General features: G+C 39.7%; 1 protein-coding gene across 2 annotated transcripts; it reads left to right on the top strand.

Moving 5' to 3' along the window:
• The first annotated feature begins 274 nt into the window (after positions 1-274).
• On the top strand, positions 275-18,472 carry LOC106168071 (ZP domain-containing protein). 2 transcript variants are annotated; one of them, XM_087010966.1, is made up of 6 exons: positions 275-920; positions 1,362-2,369; positions 11,461-11,689; positions 16,391-16,490; positions 16,836-16,986; positions 17,890-18,472. In XM_087010966.1, exons 2-6 carry the CDS (start codon positions 1,823-1,825, stop codon positions 18,036-18,038), a joined length of 1,176 nt encoding a protein of 391 aa, XP_086867092.1. In that variant the 5' UTR covers positions 275-920; positions 1,362-1,822; the 3' UTR covers positions 18,039-18,472. The 2 variants fall into 2 exon arrangements, with proteins under 2 accessions (XP_086867092.1, XP_086867091.1); XM_087010965.1 differs by having other exon boundaries at positions 275-1,068.
• Positions 18,473-20,414: the final 1,942 nt, after the last annotated feature.

Below are 20,414 nucleotides of genomic sequence, written 5' to 3'. Positions count from 1 at the left end.
CTCGTAGCTATTTAATATCTATGGAACTCTAAGTTCCAAAATCACCAGAGATGAATTTTACGACGTTCAAACCACGTGCATTTACCCGTACAGTACACAGAAGTTAGCCAATTTTCTACTTATTTACCAGCTTCGCTGACTACTTTATCTACTTCTTCATTTAATGTTATAGATAAGACGTCTTTCTGTTATGAAAACCGGGCTATGAATCAACAAAGTATAGGATAACTTTAGATTACGCGGTAATCGAATGAGGTCACTTCGCCGAAAAGATAAAGTTTCACTAACCATCATGCTTATCGTGCCAAAATAGGCAAATGAATCTTGAATGTTTCTCCCACTAGCTGGCAGTGAACTGTTCTACAGTTAGAGAGGAAAACACGCTTGGAGATTAACTCGTGTTTTGGCTTTTAATACCAAAACTGTCTGGAACAAATGGACTTTATGCTACATGGATTTTAAACGTTTCAATCAATGCGTTGCAAGTCATAGGAAATCAACACAATCTCACTGTATCACAGCTGGCTATACACAGACATGGTTCAAGGACTGATGAGGAGATGACACTGTATCAAAGGTCCAGGCTATACACAGACATGGTTCAAGGACTGATGAGGAGATGACACTGTATCACAGCTGGCTATACACAGACATGGTTCAAGGACTGATGAGGAGATGACACTGTATCACAGCTCCTGGCTATACACAGACATGGTTCAAGGACTGATGAGGAGATGACACTGTATCACAGCTCCAGGCTATACACAGACATGGTTCAAGGACTGATGAGGAGATGACACTGTATCACAGCTGGCTATACACAGACATGGTTCAAGGACTGATGAGGAGATGACACTGTACTTTGAATGCCCCTCATATTTTAACTCGATGCTACATCCAAGTACACCCAGTCTCACCAGGTCTACCAGATCCACCTCCACTCCTTGTTTTATCAGAAATGATAATAAAAAAACAACCAAAACCTACGGCCACAGGGCATTTTCAATTTCAGCACCAATTTTATGGAATCAATTACCCTCACACATTCGGACTATTGACAGTGTTGAGGTTTTTAAAAAAGATTTAAAAACATTCTTATTTGCACAGTATTTCAATTAATATCTTCTCATTTTATCAGAAAAAAAAAGTTTCATTGTTCAGACCATTACTATTTTAACCAGTTTTAATTATTTTAATTATTATTATTATTATTATTTTTTTTTTTTTTACCTTAGCTTTTATTATATATATAATAAGTTGTAATCCTAATAATTTTACCTGTAAACAGCACTGAGACGCTAGTGTAGTGCGGTTTTAAGAAATAAATATTATTATTATTATTATTATTATTATTATCACAGCTGGCTATACACAGACATGGTTCAAGGACTGATGAGGAGATGACACTGTATCACAGCTCCTGGCTATACACAGACATGGTTCAAGGACTGATGAGGAGATGACACTGTATCACAGCTCCAGGCTATACACAGACATGGTTCAAGGACTGATGAGGAGATGACACTGTATCACAGCTGGCTATACACAGACGTGGTTCAAGGACTGATGAGGAGATGACACTGTACCACAGCCATAGCTGTAGATGTCCAGTCCTGAGGAGGAGACAGAAAGCCACTTGTATCCCTTGTAATCGCTGGGCTTTGAGACAGAAAGCCACTTGTATCCTTTGTGAACGCTGGGCTTTGAGACAGAAAGCCACTTGTATCCTTTGTGAACGCTGGAGCTTTTAACCGGAAACCCGCTTATATCCTTTTATCATGCACCAAAAACCTGAATTAATATTGCCGAAACCTTAATTAGCATGGCCAATGACTTGTTCCGATTATTTCGGGCACTTGAAATTTCTATGTGTTACGTTTATTTTCCAGAATCTACAAGCACGACACTTACAAAGGTGAAGACAACTACTATTATTTCCGACAAAACGCATCATTTGGAGCAAACAACAGCTCCTTATGTGTCAACCAGTGACAACAGAATCGACTGCGGTGCAAATGCCATAATGGTTGCCATTGCGCGCGATGTCGTTGGCCCATTGGGAGGTGACATTAACCTTGTCGCCCATCTCCGAGACCCACAATGTACCGGGAAGGACAATTCAAGCCACATCTTGTTCACCTTCAGCCCCGACACGTGCGGCACTTCAGCTCGGTTGACCAAAGATTTTGTTGTGTACGAAAATGATATTTTTATCAAGAGCAGCTCCATTGCCCAGCAACAGGTGTCCGTGTCCTTTGAAAATTACGTCAACACGGTGCCCGTGGTGTGCAAATATGACCGCAAGGAACTCCTGTCCATCTCTTACAAGCCACATTTCCGAACGCTGAATGTTCTGGAGCATGGGTTTGGTAAGCTTTTTTTATGATTTACAACTTTTGACCAGTTGTGCAGTTTTGTTATTGAAAAATGTGATCATTGAACTGATAAATATACCCATCCGGGGATAAATGCGTCTTCGGTCCAAAGGTGGCTATGAGCCCTTATAATTACAACTAATCACCTTCATTGAACTAATAAATATACCCATCCAGGGATAAGTGCGTCTTCGGTCCATAGGTGGCTATGAGCCTTATGATTGGAAATTAAATGTGACTTACCTGTAAGTTGAAGTTTGATTTAGATTCTACCGGTTTTCCTTTCATGTACGTCTGCCATATTTAGGTCGCGGGAACAAGGGTGGGCATGTAACTCTTCCGTTCCTGACTGATGTTCGGTAGAATCTAAATTAAACTTCAACTTACAGGTAATTAAGTCTCGTTTAATTTGCAATTCTACCTCACACGTCAGTCACTCAGGAATAACATGAGACTTTTAAGCCTGAGGCAATGAAAGCCCAGAAAAGGAAACACCTACGTAGAAACACATAGGTTCAGTAATAGCATTTAATGAACAGAATAAACCTGATCAAGTCAAAACTAATGTATCTAAGATGTAAGAATAAACTCGCCATAAGATACCGACACTGAAAACTGTCTCTAATTCGGGAACCGTTAATGCTAGAGACCTATTCTTTTTTTGCATTTTGTAGAGCATGCAAAGCCCAACACTGAGAGTGGTCTCCGTTTTTTTATTTCCATACGGTTTATGAATTATGCTGTATCAAAAAGTACATTGTGGTGGTGAAAGCAAAATGTGCGATACGGTAATATATAATACATTTTGAACCTCTGGAAAAAATAACATAAGGCTCGGCGAGGCAGACAACTTCTGGTCAAAAATGACATTATTTCATGAAATTTGAACATCTGGAACTTCTGAGCACCTCCAGTTTCAAGAATTTCAACCAAAATGACCTTTTCTTTATTTCAATTAATTTCTTTTGTAGCAAACTTAGGGCACATTATTGTAATTTCAAAACTGTAACATTTAGTCCCTTATATCTCCAAAACTGGCAAAGAACGCCCATAGTTACTATTGAGCTTGAACAGGAAGTCATATGCTGGCAATCTAACTGTGACCTTAAAATTGACCTTTGACCTACTTTTCACCATAAACTGAACTTTGCAACTTTTTTATGCTTATACTTTCAAAAATGGCAAAGACACGTCCATAGTTACTATGGAATTTGAATAGGAAGTCATAGGAAGCAATTTAACTGTGACCTTAGACCTACTTTTCACCATTAACTGAACTTTGCAAATTTTCGTCCCCTTTTATCTCCAAAACTGGCAGAGATACGCCCATAGTTACTATTGAACTCGAATAGGAAGTCATATACTGGCAATCTAACTGGGACCTGAAAATTGACCTCTGACCTACTTTTCACCATAAACTGAACTTTGCAACTTTTTTAATGCTTATACCTTTAAAACTGGCAGAGATAAGCCCATAGTTACTATTGAACTTGAATAGGAAGTCATATACTGGCAATATAACTGTGACCCTGAAATTGACCTTTGACGTAATTTTCACCATGAACTGAATTTTGCAAATTTTCTTTCCCTTATATCTCAAAAACTGGCAAAGAAATGCCCATGGTTACTATTGAACTTGAATAGGAAGTCATATACTGTGACATTGAAATTGACCTTTGACCTATTGTCTTGTCTAGAAAATCACAGGAGTGATCAATGTTAGGAAAATACAGGTCAAGTTGAAAATCTGCTTGATTGTACCATTTTTAGTTATATATATTTGCATATTTTGAGAACTCTTGATGATTGTATTTTATAGAGCTTGTCAAGCACAAGACTGGTGGTGGTGTCCCTTTTTTTTGGGGGGGGGGGCTAATACAAATGCGCTTACTCCAGCTGGTGGTACAATTTCCGGAGACGGTATCGCCTCTCTGATCCTCTAGTTTACACTTAATAATAACTGTTCGTTAGCATTGCGGATACTAGAAGATTTGTCTATGTACAGTTTTAAATGTTCAATAATACGAAGGTCCTTAATTGCATATTTTTTTCAACTGAATTAATGCTAAATGTTTCCCAGGTTTGCTAGTTTTCAGTGGTTGTGTCAAAAATGCAACCATCCTCAGTAAATGCAAAGAGGGAGTTGGACGCTTTTAAAGCCTGAAGGGTCTGAAGACGTTGTCCTGTGAGTAAAGCCAGTAACATTGTAACTTAATAAGCCAGTGACTTGAAATTTATGTTATCAGTTGGTATATTTTTAAGTAATCTAACACAACTTTAACGTCCCTGGCTGTAGCGTGTTGATAGACTCCTTTAATTAGCCTGCAGATATCCGGGTGGTCACTAATTGGTATGTTTTCAACCTTTCCAATTAATGCTGACAGAGCACTCCTAGCAGTATTTATAGCACTATAGCCCAGACCTTGTTCATAAAGGTAAGCTAGGAAATCTAATATCTCCCCAATAAGCGGTGCATGGGGATTGACATTCGTTGATGGCAAAATTTTCTCCACTTGGACAAGTAAGTGCTGTATTGTTTCGCTGTGGACTTTCTCCAGCTGGATAACATGAGTTTTTAAACATGTTCTGAAAAGCCTTTCTTTTCAAGAGATTCCCGGAGCAGTGACATACCAGCAGACTACCCTCTACCAGGGCGACTGATAGATTTTTACAGATATTCACAGATATGTCTCTAGCTAGATAGATGGTCATTTTGGGCTGAAGTCACCCTGTTGAGGAATCTCAAGACTGATTACATGGCTGGTAATTGTTTGCATAACTGCTCAGGCACTGCCACTTAGCAGGTCCAGTCTAAGTCTGCTTGACAGCAATCAAGACAGTTAATTGCTCTGACTTCTATCACTTGCTCTTCTGTGACAGATAAAAAAAAGCCATAGACTGGTTGCGTAACGAGCAGCTATCACATCGTTGTGAAGCTCAGCTCATGCAGAGCAAGTACAAAGCCTTTGGCGTGCGTACAGAGATAATTGTTTCCACATGGGATTCCTCAACAGGGTGACTTCAACTCAAAATGACCATCTATCTAGCTAGAGACATATCTGTGAATATCTGTAAAAATCTATCAGTCGCCCTGGTAGAGGGTACCAGCAGACTAAGTTTTTGGAGCAGTGTGTGCACTGCCTCTATTTGTCCAGGCATTAACAACATTTTCTTGTTTTGGAATGACAACAGGAGTGTCTATTTATAACCTCAGCAGACTCGGGAACCAGGTCTGGGTTGTCCAATACGGTACAATTAGGATCCCTGTTGCTTGATTGTCCTCGATCTGTTGTAAAACTTGAGGCAATAGACTAAAACAAGGAAAAGCGTAAAAGTTTAATCTCTGCCAGCTTTGACTGAAGGCATCAACAAACAAAGCATTAGGTTGTGGTTTCCACGAAACAATTTGGAAGTTGTTTATTAAGCCTTGATGCAAAAAGGTCAGCTATAAACATGCTTTCAATGGTATTATAACACTTGAACAAAGTACTACAAAAGGGAGTCAGGGATTTTTCTTTAGAGACTTATTGTTGATTTTATCTATAAAAACGTGAAATTACGTCCAGCCGAATCCCACGAATATTCGTAACACTATCGCACCTGTGTCGTAACTGAATCGTAGAGCGTGTCGAATTAGGCCAGAAAATTTGCAAAATCTCACGAATCCTCACGAATCCTTAAATTTGTCAATTCCTGGCGATTCGTGGGATTCGTGGTCTGTCTTAAATAGGGGCATTACAGGACGCTGATCGGACCATCAAAAACAAGAAATAGATGCAACCAGAAAGGCTTTGTTAGAGGAAATGTCCAAAGTTGGGTGAGTCAGGAAAAGTTCAAGGGAGAACGCGTATTTCAAGCAAATCCAATGTGTCGGAAAAGATTATCCTAATGCCTCTATTTCACACAGACCACGAATCCCACGAATGGCCATGAATTGACAAATTTCACAATTCGTGGTTGAATCCTAATCAGTTCGTGAAGTTCTAAACAGATTCGTATATATTCGTAGTCAGTTCTTGCACTTCTTGACCAACAGGAATTGGTGGCAAAAAATTTGATTCCCCTATTTCACACAGACCACGAATCCCACGAATCGCCAGGAATTGAAAATTTCAGGATTCGTGGTTGAATCGTAATCAGTTCGTGAAGTTCTTAACAGATTCGTATATAATCGTAGTCAGTTCTTGCAATTCTTGATCAATCGGGAATTCTTGGCAAAATTTTGGAGCTGTTCAAAGTTTTGGCCACGAACTCCCGATTCCAAAAAATCGTAGTGAATTTCTGGACAATATTCGTGCGATTCCAGCCGAATCCCACGAATATTCGTACCACTATCGCACCTGTATCGTAACTTAATCGTGATCGTGTCGAATTAGACCAGAAAATTGGCAAAATCTCACAAATCCTGAAATTTGTCAATTCCTGGCGATTTGTGGGATTCGTGGTCTGTGTGAAATAGGGGCCTTAGCGCTGATCATAATCAAGAGCAACTATCAAAACTTCTTAAGCGGAACAATAGGCAATGTTTTGCCGATCGCTTTTTATGACCAAGGGGGTATGGCGCATCCCTGCTCTATTGTTTCTCTAGTCGTGCTGATGCTGCTAAGGTCTGCCCACCGAGTTTACCCATGCCAACGGCCCTTGACAACGAAGGCGGGGCATAGACCAGGCCACCGGTGCCGATGTGTGCAGCATCAAAATCCTCAGAAAAAAACATATTTCTTGTTCAAAATGTAAAAATCTTATTCTGTTAAACGTTAGATACACATTTAACCAATAATTAGACATAAAAAAACCCAAAATGACGATTTTTAGCCATATTTGGGTACATTGCCACCTTAACCAGATTTTTCTGCTCATTACCCATTGCCAAATTTCACGGGCTATTAAAATGGCATTCAAGGGAATGATTTCCACCATTTTTCTCACATAGGCCACCGCAGTGCTGTTGTCCATCATTAATTTAATGTGAACATTTTCCATATGTTTACAAGTGGCTTGTAGTGAAAGAAAGCAAGCCAACAATTCCAGTTTGTTTATATGTCCAGTTTCAAATGATCAGAAGGGCCCCCCAGTTGACATGCCAGATTAAACGTGATGACAGCCGCATCCTTTGTCACTGGCATCAGTTTCCAGTGTGCAGTGAGGCGGAGGTCTGTTAATTGGCTTTTGTGACTGGTGTATATTTTCACACCACCTTTTCAGATCTTTAACTGATCTAACTGACAAGTGCATTAATGCATCATAGTCACCTCGAGCATTTTGAAGAGCTGCCGCCTTCTCTAACTCCAGCTGTCTGTAGAACAGAGGTCCCGTAGGGTGCATTCCCAAAGATTTTAGATCGATCTATCCCCGTGGGGAGTCTCACTAGATTACTGTCAGATAATCCGGCTTAAATGTCCGTTCCGGCTACTACAAGCTGTAAGGGGGTAATTAACTTTCGTGCCCGCTCGGCTGACAGCTATTTAGCGTGAACCCCCAGGAAGTTAGGTCGATCTAGTTGGATCGATCTAAACTCTGGGAATGGGGTCATAGACACTGCATTAAAACAGGAAACCATGAGCCCCACTGCCTGTGCAACTTCCCTGATACTAGGTGACTTATTGTTTAGCAAAGCTGTCCAAACTTTGCACATTTTGTCAGCTTTCTCGGTAGTTAGTGAGATAGACATGGATGTGGAATCCAAAGTAAATCCAACAAAATTAATGTGATTTTTTGGAAAAAAAATACAGATTTCTCAGGGTGCACAATAAATCCTAATTTATGTTTAGTGTACATTAAATGTTATCCAGGCACTCCTCAAAAGTGTCTCCGTGTAAATATGAGTCATTAATATACCCAACTGAGAGAAATCCTCTCTTTCTAATTCTGAATAAACAACTTGACACTCTTGGTACACATGCAAGACCTTGTGCCGCAGTAAGAAATTTCATCAATTTGCCTCTCCAGAAAAATTTAAAGTATTTTTGATGTTCTTCTGCAATTTTAAGAGAATAGTAAGCATCTTTGAGATCAATAGATCCCATAAAACAGTGAGTCCGTATCATTCTAATTGCAGTAATGAGTGTACATGTGTCCTATTTGAAATGTCGGTATTTAACATACTTGTTGAGATGACTTAAATTCAGAATCATTCTATAACTATTTCCATATCTTTCTTTTTCCTGAGAAATATATTAGAAATAAATTCTCCAGGTTCATGTTGAATTTCTGCAATCACCCTCTTTTTTAACTAAGTGTCAATTTCACTGTCAATAACTTCAATTTCAGCATCAGTGAATTTTATAGGTTTTGGAACCAACTTTTGCACTGGTAATTCCTCAAATTCTATTTTATATCCGGAAACCATATTAAGGATTTCTCTGTCTTAGGTAATTATTCGCCATTCACCAACAAATTGTGAAAGTTGACCACCTGTGAAATGTTTACTTCTCTCAGTTAGGTAATGATGCGAGGACTTTAACTTATCTTCAGTATCAGCAAACAGCGCAGAGTTAAAAAGATGTCTCACCTCAGAATCAGGGGGCCCAGGAGCATTTAGTGTTTCTCCTCTCCCTTCTTTTTCTTTGGATAGTATTTGTATTTCCCCACTTGTCTCCGCCCCTTGTAGGGGCCGTAGCCTTTTTTTTTTTTAACTTGGTAAGTTGATGTTTCTATTTAGCCAACCTCATGTCTTGTGGCAAATTGTCACCAAACAAGTGTTGTGATGGAGCATGATTGTCTTCGCACAGAGTGACATACTCCTTATTAACTGCTGGTTTAAGGGACTGTTTCCTCCTCATACACAGCTCCAAATGTGCTGATCCCAGTTGCTGGTTTTAGGGACTGTTTCCTCCTCATATACAGCTCAAAATGACCTGATCCCAGCTGCTGGTTTAAGGGACTGTTTCCTCCTCATACACAGCTCCAAATGTGCTGATTCCAGCTGCTTGTTTAAGGGACTGTTTCCTCCTCATACACGGCTCCAAATGTGCTGATCCCAGCTATGGTTTAAGGGACTGTTTCCTCCTCATACACGGCTGCAAATGGGCTGATCCCAGCTATGGTTTAAGGGACTGTTTCCTCCTCATACACGGCTGCAAATGGGCTGATCCCAGCTGCTGGTTTAAGGGACTGTTTCCTCCTCATACACGGCTACAAATGTGCTGATCCCAGCTGCTGGTTTAAGGGACTGTTTCCTCCTCATACACGGCTACAAATGTGCTGATCCCAGCTGCTGGTTTAAGGGACTGTTTCCTCCTCATACACGGCTACAAATGTGCTGATCCCAGCTGCTGGTTTAAGGGACTGTTTCCTCCTCATACACAGCTCCAAATGTGCTGATCCCAGCTATGGTTTAAAGGACTGTTTCCTCCTCATACACAGCTGCAAATGGGCTGATCCCAGCTGCTGGTTTAAGGGACTGTTTCCTCCTCATACACAGCTCCAAATGTGCTGATTCCAGCTGCTGGTTTAAGGGACTGTTTCCTCCTCATACACAGCTCCAAATGTGCTGATCCCAGCTATGGTTTAAGGGACTGTTTCCTCCTCATACACGGCTACAAATGTGCTGATCCCAGCTGCTGGTTTAAGGGACTGTTTCCTCCTCATACACGGCTACAAATGTGCTGATCCCAGCTGCTGGTTTAAGGGACTGTTTCCTCCTCATACACGGCTACAAATGTGCTGATCCCAGCTGCTGGTTTAAGGGACTGTTTCCTCCTCATACACGGCTACAAATGTGCTGATCCCAGCTATGGTTTAAGGGACTGTTTCCTCCTCATACACGGCTGCAAATGGGCTGATCCCAGCTGCTGGTTTAAGGGACTGTTTCCTCCTCATACACGGCTGCAAATGGGCTGATCCCAGCTGCTGGTTTAAGGGACTGTTTCCTCCTCATACACAGCTCCAAATGAGCTGATCCCAGCTGCTGGTTTAAGGGACTGTTTCCTCCTCATACACAGCTCCAAATGTGCTGATCCCAGCTATGGTTTAAGGGACTGTTTCCTCCTCATACACAGTCCCAAATGAGCTGATCCCAGCTGCTGGTTTAAGGGACTGTTTCCTCCTCATACACAGCTCCAAATGAGCTGATCCCAGCTGCTGGTTTAAGGGACTGTTTCCTCCTCATACGAGTCATACACGGCTACAAATGTGCTGATCCCAGCAAGGCAATGCCGTCACAGGCATCTTTGGCCGTTTTCCTGTCATTTTTATCCAGGAGTTTATCAGCTACACTTGCGAAGATGCCACACGCTTTGACGATAGCCCTCTGGATGTCACACATCCTGGCATCCTTCGCCTTCAACTCTTTACTGGCATTACTCCAGATTTGTTTGTACACCAAGGGGACCAACATGGCATCACAATTTTTTGGTCGTAAGTGATGCTCATACAGTTTCTTGGTTAAATCTTTTGACAGAGGTTTGTGATTTTTTTTTTTTTTGTTAATAATGCTAGCTAATTTTTTCCCTGATTTCAGGGCCCCGAGCCTCATCGTCATCGAGGTCTTCATCAATGATATCTAAAAAAGAGTCTACTTTTTCATTAGACTCTGTTTTGCTAGCTTTTTCAAACAAGTCCTCTGCATCGCAGTCGTCCTCATCCGAGTCTGACGACAATGCGTCATGACTCCGCTTCTTACTGTTACTGCCAGGGTGGGCAGTCTGAGGGGCCTTAACCGCACCTTTGGTTAAAACAGGTTTTCTTTGCATTCTCAAACAAACAAGTATCCCCAGTATTTAAACAACATGTTTAATTCCTGGGTTGATAAACTTACACTTAGTGTGAGTTGACGTTTTTTTTCTTGACAGGTCATATGGCGTTCAGTCTACTACGTAGATAACAGGTTTAATTCCTGGGTTGATACATTTACACTTAGTGTGAGTTGACGTTTTTTTTCTTGACAGGTCATATGGCGTTCAGTCTGCTACGTAGATAACAGGTTTAATTCCTGGGTTGATACATTTACACTTAGTGTGAGTTCACGTTTTTTTCTCTTGACAGGTCATATGGCGTTCAGTCTACTATGTAGATAACAGAATAAATTCCTGTGTTGACACATTTACACTTAGTGTGAGTTGACGTTTTTTTTTTCTCTGGACAGGTCATCTGACGTTTAGTCTGGAGCAGTACCATGGCGTCCAGTTTAAAGTACCGTACCAGCCGGACGACTACCCGCTGTCCGTGGACCTGAAGGACCAGATATACATCCGTCTGGGCGTGAGGCTGGCTGCAGCTAACATGTCCGGCATGGCGCTGAGGGCAGACAGTTGTAAAGCAACAAGTTCTCTAAGTCCGTTTTCATCTGAAGCCGTGAAACTTATTGACAACGGGTAACACTTGAAAAATATCGCATGCTTTTGACTTGCAAGGCATTTTTACTGAGACCATTAAGCATACAGATGCCATAGACGTCATTATTGAAAGCTTAAAAAGCGACCTGATACCTTAAAGGGATAATAACTCTTCGTATGATATCTTTATTTCACAATAAAAACATTGTGAACAACTCATAGAAATATAATATATTCTGTTTTACCTCAAAAACAGCAGTTATAGCTATTATTCTGATATCTGAGCTTGTCTTCAGATCACGTGACTTCCATTGATGGCTGTACTCTGTTATAATCTCTTAAGAGATTTTAACAAAAAACCAAACTTTTTAGAAAAAAAAACCAGGGACTAACTTTGAATGTAAAAATGGATTCATTAACCATTGATAAGTATTGGAAAATTGTTGTTTACTCCAGGAAAATTCCTTTTTTGGCCAAAACAAAGACTTATTATCCCTTTAATTTTAGCTATAACGGTTGAACTATAATCCAGATGAACCGTAGTTATCGATACAAATGCTCTATTTCTCGGTATAAGAGACTGATACTTCTTGAAATGGGTGGTTCAGTGGCCAGGCTTTCATTATTTCAGCTATAATACACAGGTAGTTATAAGACAAAACCGATCAACAGAAACCGTTTTGTAATATTGGATGCACGGCTCAGCCGTTGTTTCAGTGTTATTTTCAATTGATTTATGTGGAGATATATAGTATTAATATTATTTATATGCGTATGTGCAATTGTGGGAAATATGCTCTGTGCAGTTACTTCCCAGCGGGCAAATTATGTTTTTTTAACGTTGAAACAACGTTGAACCATAACGCTGAGAAGACATTGGATAAACGTTGGATTTAAAAGTTGTCCCAACCTCAGATAACAGAGAGCTTTCGCACCTGCACGTTTAGGCGACCGACTACATTTAGCTATCCGTAACCGTAAAATGACCAACGTTTATTTTTTTCGTGATTTCGCAGAAAGACCCGGTTAGCCTTTACGGATAGTCGAATCGAACAGTAGGCTGATACATGTTTCACATGCTGTAAAGCCTCGGTCACAACCGGACGCACAAATTTCAGGATCGTAGGTCCCCTGCGATTTTTGGGTGTTGCGGAGGCCGTGAAGGTCGTAGAGGTAGAGGAAAGTCTGCCTTGCGAGTCGCAAGGCCCCATGAGATGTCCTTTCAGGCAGGGACGCTAATTGTAAGGAGCGATGGTCGTGGAAATTGTACTCTTATTTTGAGTTTGTCTTGCTTCCTGTGTACGTGGCACACACTCACCACTTACGAAGGGAATGCAACGCGAGGCGAAAGAAGTGCCCTTTTGCGTCAGTTTTGCTTCACATTTGCCTCACACGTTTGTGGTGACGTACTGACGGCGTTCGTCAGTTTTGCTTCCTGTTCTTCTCTTCTTTCTTCTTCCTCCTCTCTTTTTTCTACTATGTAATTTTCTTTCTCTTGCCTTTTGGAGGCATATTAGATACAAAATTGAGCAAGAAATTGAAATTTTTGAAAATTGCTGTACACGTTACATAGTCGATGTTCATGTAAAGACACAAGCGTTCGTCGTGAGCACGCCTTTTATACACCAGGCGTGGGGTGACGCACGTGCGACGTATTCCCGGTGTGCTCTCGACTTTGTTCGTTAGTTGTGAGGGCGTGCGCCTTACTCAACACGCAATGGGCACTTGCTCCTTCATTGTTTGCGACGTGCGTCTTGCACAACGTGCGTCTCTCTTGCTAACTCCGTGCGAGGGGAGCAAGTTACGCTTGCGGCCTGACTGTTCGCAGGCTATTCGTAGAAACTTTTGAACATGTCCAACATCCTCCGTACGTGCTTACGAGCTGTCTGCGAACTCGAAATTGCGTAAGAAGGCCTTGATTGGGACGTGAGATTCTGCGCAAATTTTGGACGCAAACAGCCCGTAAGAGCCCGTGCGGCCAGTTGTGACCGAGACTTAGGCCTATGCAGAGACGTCAAATTAGGTCATACGCCATTGGAGATCCGGCTTACCCCGTTAAAAGGTATCTGTTGAGTCCCTTCAGAGGAGCAAATTTAAGTACCGAAGAAGAAGAATTCAACAGGAGAATGTCCTCTGTGCGGGAATGCGTCGAGTGGGAGTTCGGAAACTTATTGTGAAACTTTGCCTTTCTGGACTTTTGAAAGAATTAAAAAGTTCTGTTGTCTCCTGTAGCCAAGCAGTACTTGGTAGGTGGTCTTCTGGTCAACTGCCATACCTGTGTGTAGGGCAATCAGATGAGTCGGAACTTTAAACTAGATCCTCCCACCTTGGAGGACTATTTAGCATGAACTGTACACGTGTACATTGTGCGTATGGGAAATTAAAGAGTAAAACGTAAAATTCATACCGCAAGCAAACATTTATTTAAATGTAATCTTGAATAAAAAACTAATGTTTTAACAAAGATTCAGCCCACGTGTATCTTGTAGGCAGCAAGAGCCTAGTATGTCAATTCAGCTTTTCTTCTTAACCAAAGATTATGCGTAACCATCTCCATCATTTGTTTGTCTTTCTCAAATTGAGCTTCTCGCTCTTTCATTTCTAATTCAAAACGTTCTTTCTCGAAGGCCAACTTGTCTTTCAGGTAACTGACGTAATCTGCTGGTGAATCAGTACGGCGCTTCTTAGTTGCCTGCATGTTTTCGCATTTTTTAGCTGAAAAATGCAGCGTCAGTTTTTGTTACTGATATAATAAATATTAATCGATATTTGCTATTAGCAACAATTTCATGTAAAGAAAAATGTGCCGTCTTTACTTTTATTTATAATTCATTTATTCAAATACACACAACAGGACGCCATGTGACTTTCTAAACAAGGCTTCATAAAATTTGCATTAAAAGTCAAGGAGACGCCCTGTCAACTAAAGGAGAAAATCGAGCTACTAATGTGCTGTCCTTACTTTTATTTATAATTCATTTATTCAAATACACAAAACAGGACGCCATGTGACTTTCTAAACAAGGCTTCATAAAATTTGCAATAAAAGTCAAGGAGACGCCCTGTCAACTGAAGGAGAAAATCGAGCTACTAGTAGTATCTTACTAAACGGCACTTACCTTACGGATATCCTGCTTGTTATGCGTCAAGTGCAGACGCCTAGTCTACAGACCACTTATAAAGGCATGTGCACTCGTAACAACTGCTCACAAAATGATGACCTAACAGTCTTATAATACAATCAGTCACGCTTGCGGAAGGCCACTTCTGACTGCCTTGTGGTCAGTGGAAAATGCCTTTTTTGCGGGTATAACCTATATTTCAATAGTAACAAAAACATAGACACAAATAACAGAGACAACATGTTTGACATATATTGCAAAAATAAAATGTCCAATATGATTTTAGCAGAGAAACGATCAACTTTGAAAGGCTTGATTTCATAAAATTATGCTGATTTGTCAAACCGTTTTTCATTGACGGGTAGCAATCTAGCTGCGGATAATGTTCTCTCTAACCGTATGTGTACACGTCACTAGACAGCAAAATATTATGACCTAAACGTAGTCGTTCGCCTAAACGTACTGGTGCGAAAGCTCTCTAACAACGTTGTATCAACGTCAGAAAACAATGTTATATCAACCCCACCCAGCGGGAAATTAGCCTGGATGTGTTTAGCAGTAGGACATGATTATATATATATATATATATATATATATATATATATATATAATATATATATATATAACAAAGTCACAGTCACCTCAACTTGTCTATCTATAACAGGTTACCAAGAACTGTAAACTCCATCACATTTACAGCAACTTATTCATCCTAGTGTTAGCTGACCTTGCAGGGAATTCAGTTAATTGGAATGTATTTCTGAATAACAAGTTAGGAAAATTCACTAGTTAACTAAAGACACAAAACAACTGTCATTTTTACTTTAAAACAATTTTGTTATTATTTTGATAAATTTAGTTACAGTATTGATAAACAAAGTATCACGTTTTTAATAATTAATATTTTAAATTACAATCCATAACTGCAAGGTTGTGTCATTAACCAAAATACAACATTGAGTCAACGTCACATTATGACGGTGTTTCGACGTGGCTGGATCAACGTTGATTTTACTTGAATTTAGGTAGATCAACGGCAATTCAACGTATCAACCTGTTTTCAACGTTGATCCAACGCGACTATGCCTGCTGGGTTTGTTTTATGCCATACTACCAGTCATAGCGTTTTTCGTGCCTGCATATCAATTGCTTCAATGTGATTTCTTAATTTATTTACTATTGTTGTTGTTGATCTCTCTACTGTCATACATCATACCCTGGATATGGGATTTTGTTTTTTGCATTGAGTTACCATAAGACCGCTACGCGGCTCTGAGCTTTGGGGAATTGTTTTTGGTTTTAGTTTAGTGTAGTGTAATTGAATAATCAACCAATAAACTTTTCTAAGCCCGCGTTGTGTGTTTGTGTTTAAGTGGAGATAAACGTTTGTTAATCTGATTTAAACGCATCACACAATGCCAGCTGCCTAGTAAGTCACGTTAACATAACGATGACACTGTGGCCGGTGCCGTTAACTAGCTCTCCCTGTGGCTTTACACAGTTAAATCCGTCATGTTTTACAGTGTGCATGAAACAGTTATTTGATGTAGCACACGTGTGCACACTACAAATCTTATTCCATCTCCAAATCACGTGTCTCACGACTTGTACATTCCAGTTGCCCCGCTATGAAGGAGTTGACCATGTATCCTAGCAACGACCCCACTGAAGTATTATTTGGATTTCCAGCGTTCTACTTTGTACGTGATATACAACAGGTAAGTCCCAGGGATAAAGAGCAGTCTGTCCTCGGCGGCACTGTGACAACTTTCTTTACCTCTCACGTAGAGCTACTGTTGTATATAGACACGAGCGGTGTGTTAATTAAAACGTGTGTAGCAGGATGCCGATGTCATAATCATCTAGCAAATATATGCCCATGTAAATTATAACCAAAGTATAATAAAAGCCAGAACTATGACCTACAAGTCCACGATCTCTCAGTGATGTAAAGATCGATGTCCAATATTACAATTGACGGCCGAATCTTCGACCTTTTAATTCTCATTATGTACAGTACCCCCTGCAGATCACAACTTTCTCTCCTGTCACCCCATCTGTAGGTGTACCTCCACTGTGAGATGCAGGTCTGTATGCAGAGTGATCCCACTTGTTCCTCGAGCTGTCAGACTCCCGCCAGAGGGCGCAGAGATGTGAGTGGTGCCTTCTCCTCTACCTATATCGTCACACAGGGACCCTTCCAGCCTAAGCGAGGTAAGCATTCACCCCTCAATCATCTTAACAACTTAAATACAAGACCTTGGGAATCGGAAATGTGCAGGAGTAAGCGGCTTGTGTCTGTGAAAAGATAATCCACATTTAAACGAAATACTTTGTCCTCAGATAAATATAAGTTTTGAAACGAAGGGATCGTCTAAAGACATTATACATGTAAGTTGAATCTTTTTACTTTAACCACATATCCTAGTGTATGCATTGCATACCCTGTTACTTTTTCCTAAATCCTAAAGTAAAATTGTATACTTTGTCACCTTTTCCCTAGATCCTAAAGTAAAATTGTATAATTTGTTATTTTTCCCTAGATCCTAAAGTGAAACTGTATGCTTTGTCACCTTTTCCTAAGATCCTAAAGTAAAATTATATAATTTGTTACCTTTTCCCTAGATCCTAAAGTAAAAATGTATGCTTTGTCACATTTTCCCCAAATCCTTAATTAAAATTGTATAATTTGTCACCTTTTCCCTAGATCGTAAAGTAAAATTATATAATTTGTTACCTTTTCCCTAGATCCTAAAGTAAAATTGTATAATTTGTTACCTTTTCCCTAGATCCTAAAGTAAAATTATATACTTTGTTACATTTTCCCTAGATCCTAAAGTAAAATTGTATACTTTGTTACCTTTTCCCTAGATCCTAAAGTAAAATTATATACTTTGTTACATTTTCCCTAGATCCTAAAGTAAAATTGTATACTTTGTTACCTTTTCCCTAGATCCTAAAGTAAAATTATATACTTTGTTACATTTTCCCTAGATCCTAAAGTAAAATTGTATACTTTGTTACCTTTTCCCTAGATCCTAAAGTAAAATTATATAATTTGTCATCTTTTCCCTAGATCCTAAAGTAAACTTGTATAATTTGTTATCTTTTCCCTAGATTCTAAAGCAAAGGCTGCGTACGTTGTTGCCGGGTGCAGCATTGCCGCAGCACTCACAGCCATCACTGTAGCTATTATCACTGTGACACGAAGCAGACGGGAGACACGTGGTTACCAGGAGGTAGCGACATCTGAGGGCGATATGTAGAGTAACCGTGATAAAATGACTTAACATTAACATGAAAACAACCCCGACGTCCATCTTTGGACATTTAATTCTAATTTAGAAAAAGGGGCCGTGCGAATTTTGATTTAATTTAGTTGCAAACCCTGTTGCTTTAATTACGCTTATCTATCTAACATTCTGAGCTCTTTCTCAAATATTTTATTGTTTTTATTATAAACATAGAGAAGAAGTTAAACACATCAACATTATAGTATTCATGTGTGTTTAGTTTCTTGTATTTCAAAACTAAGCGATGTAAGCTCGTTTTAAATGGTATCACATGCAATAACGTTGGATAAGTAGGTCATAAAGATGGTGTCATATTTGTTAAATTTAAAAAAGCACATCGGTGATGAAGACATAATTCGCCAACGCATACTAGCTTATTAGCAAATAAAGCGATATAATAAAGCAAATCTGTTAGCACATGGCATATTATCTTATCGTAAATAATCAGTATGCGATTGAGTTCCTCAATGTCCTGTCAACGGCATATCTCATGTTTTGATTGTTTGCAATATGTAATGAAATTCCATTGACAAATACTTCGTACAATTTGTGTTCATTCCAGTCAAAATACATTTTCTAAACTATTGCTTAAATGCCAAAACTCTGTTGTTTTTATGCACAGACACAGTGTGCTTGTACTTGTACAATTAACTACCAACTGCTACTGTTGTGGTTCGGGTCACATGCCGTTCACTTTTCACCGTGCGGCATGTGACTTATTTTTCTCAAACACACTGGATAGATTTACGGCACCAAAGTAAAGGCCAATATCACGTAGTAGCTTTATTAGATAATTTTAATTTTCTTGGAGTAATGCAATTTTTGTAGTAATTTTCCATTTTTTAAAATAATTACATTTTTCATTAGTGTCTTTAAAAAAACAATGGAACAAAAGCCCTATGCTACCCATGTTTAGCCGTCTTGGTGATTGTGGTAGTTGTGCATTGTTATGTCTGGTTGTGACATGGTGTAATTCATGTTTAGCAATCTTGGTGATTGTGGTAGTTGTGCATTGTTATGTCTGGTTGTGACATGGTTTTACACATGTTTAGCAGTCTTGGTGATTGTAGTAGTTGTGCATTGTTATGTCTGGTTGTGACATGGTTTTACACATGTTTAGCAGTCTTGGTGATTGTGGTAGTTGTGCATTGTTATGTCTGGTTGTGACATGGTGTTACACATGTTTAGCTGGCTTGGTGATTGTGGTAGTTGTGCATTGTTATGTCTGGTTGTGACATGATGTAACACATGTTTAGCAGTCTTGGTGATTGTGGTAGTTGTGCATTGTTATGTCTGGTTGTGACATGTTTTTACACATGTTTAGCAGTCTTGGTGATTGTGGTAGTTGTGCATTGTTATGTCTGGTTGTGACATGGTGTTACACATGTTTAGCAGTCTTGGTGATTGTGGTAGTTGTGCATTGTTATGTCTGGTTGTGACATGGTGTTACACATGTTTAGCAGTCTTGGTGATTGTGGTAGTTGTGTATTGTTATGTCTGGTTGTGACTTGGTGTTACACATGTTAAGCAGTCTTGGTGATTGTGGTAGTTGCGTATTGTTTGTCTGATTGTGACATGGTTTTATCCATGTTTAGCCGACTTGGTGATTTGTGGTAGTTGTGTATTGTTATGTCTGGTTGTGACATGGTTTTACCCATGTTTAGCAATCTTGGTGATTGTGGTAGTTGTGCATTGTTATGTCTGGTTGTGACATGGTGTTATCCATGTTTAGCAGTCTTGGTGATTGTGGTAGACGGCATTGTTATGTCTGGTTGTGACATGGTTTTACCCATGTTTAGCAGTCTTGGTGATTGTGGTAGTTGTGCATTGTTATGTCTGGTTGTGACATGGTGTTATCCATGTTTAGCCGTGGTGATTGTGGTAGTTGTGCATTGTTATGTCTGGTTGTGACATGGTGTTACACATGTTTAGCAGTCTTGGTGATTGTGGTAGTTGTGTATTGTTATGTCTGGTTGTGACTTGGTGTTACACATGTTTAGCAGTCTTGGTGATTGTGGTAGTTGCGTATTGTTTGCGTATTGTTGTGTATTGTTATGTCTGGTTGTGACATGGTTGGTTGTCTGATTGTGGTAGTTGTGCATAGTTATGTCTGGTTGTGACATGGTTTTATCCATGTTTAGCAGTTTTGGTTGTCCGTTTAGTGGGATTTATTTTATCCAGGCTGTTTGATCTGTTGATACAAATAAAATTTGACTTGTTTTGTCAATAGATTAGAAAATAAGATACAATGTCATCTAAACATTTATTATAATGGAAAACATCCGGCACAGGAAAACACAGGAAAGATGATGCATAGGTGATAAATAATAAAAAGAAGGCATATACTAA

Source organism: Lingula anatina, chromosome 4 (assembly GCF_051362555.1).
Source record: "Lingula anatina isolate TDL-2025a chromosome 4, LinAna3.0, whole genome shotgun sequence".
Lineage (NCBI taxonomy): Eukaryota > Metazoa > Brachiopoda > Lingulata > Lingulida > Lingulidae > Lingula > Lingula anatina.
The sequence above is the reverse complement of the archived record's forward strand: the minus strand, read 5'-3'. Positions and strand labels throughout refer to the sequence as shown.

What these genes read in the sequence shown, in the direction of transcription:
- LOC106168071 (XM_087010966.1), top strand. Translation starts at nt 1,823, where the DNA reads ATGGCCAATGACTTGTTCCGATTATTTCGGGCACTTGAAATTTCTATG. An exon ending in TGTTCTGGAGCATGGGTTTG is followed by an intron (nt 2,370 to 11,460) that starts GTAAGCTTTTTT and finishes TTCTCTGGACAG; the next exon opens with GTCATCTGACGTTTAGTCTG. An exon ending in GTGAAACTTATTGACAACGG is followed by an intron (nt 11,690 to 16,390) that starts GTAACACTTGAA and finishes TGTACATTCCAG; the next exon opens with TTGCCCCGCTATGAAGGAGT.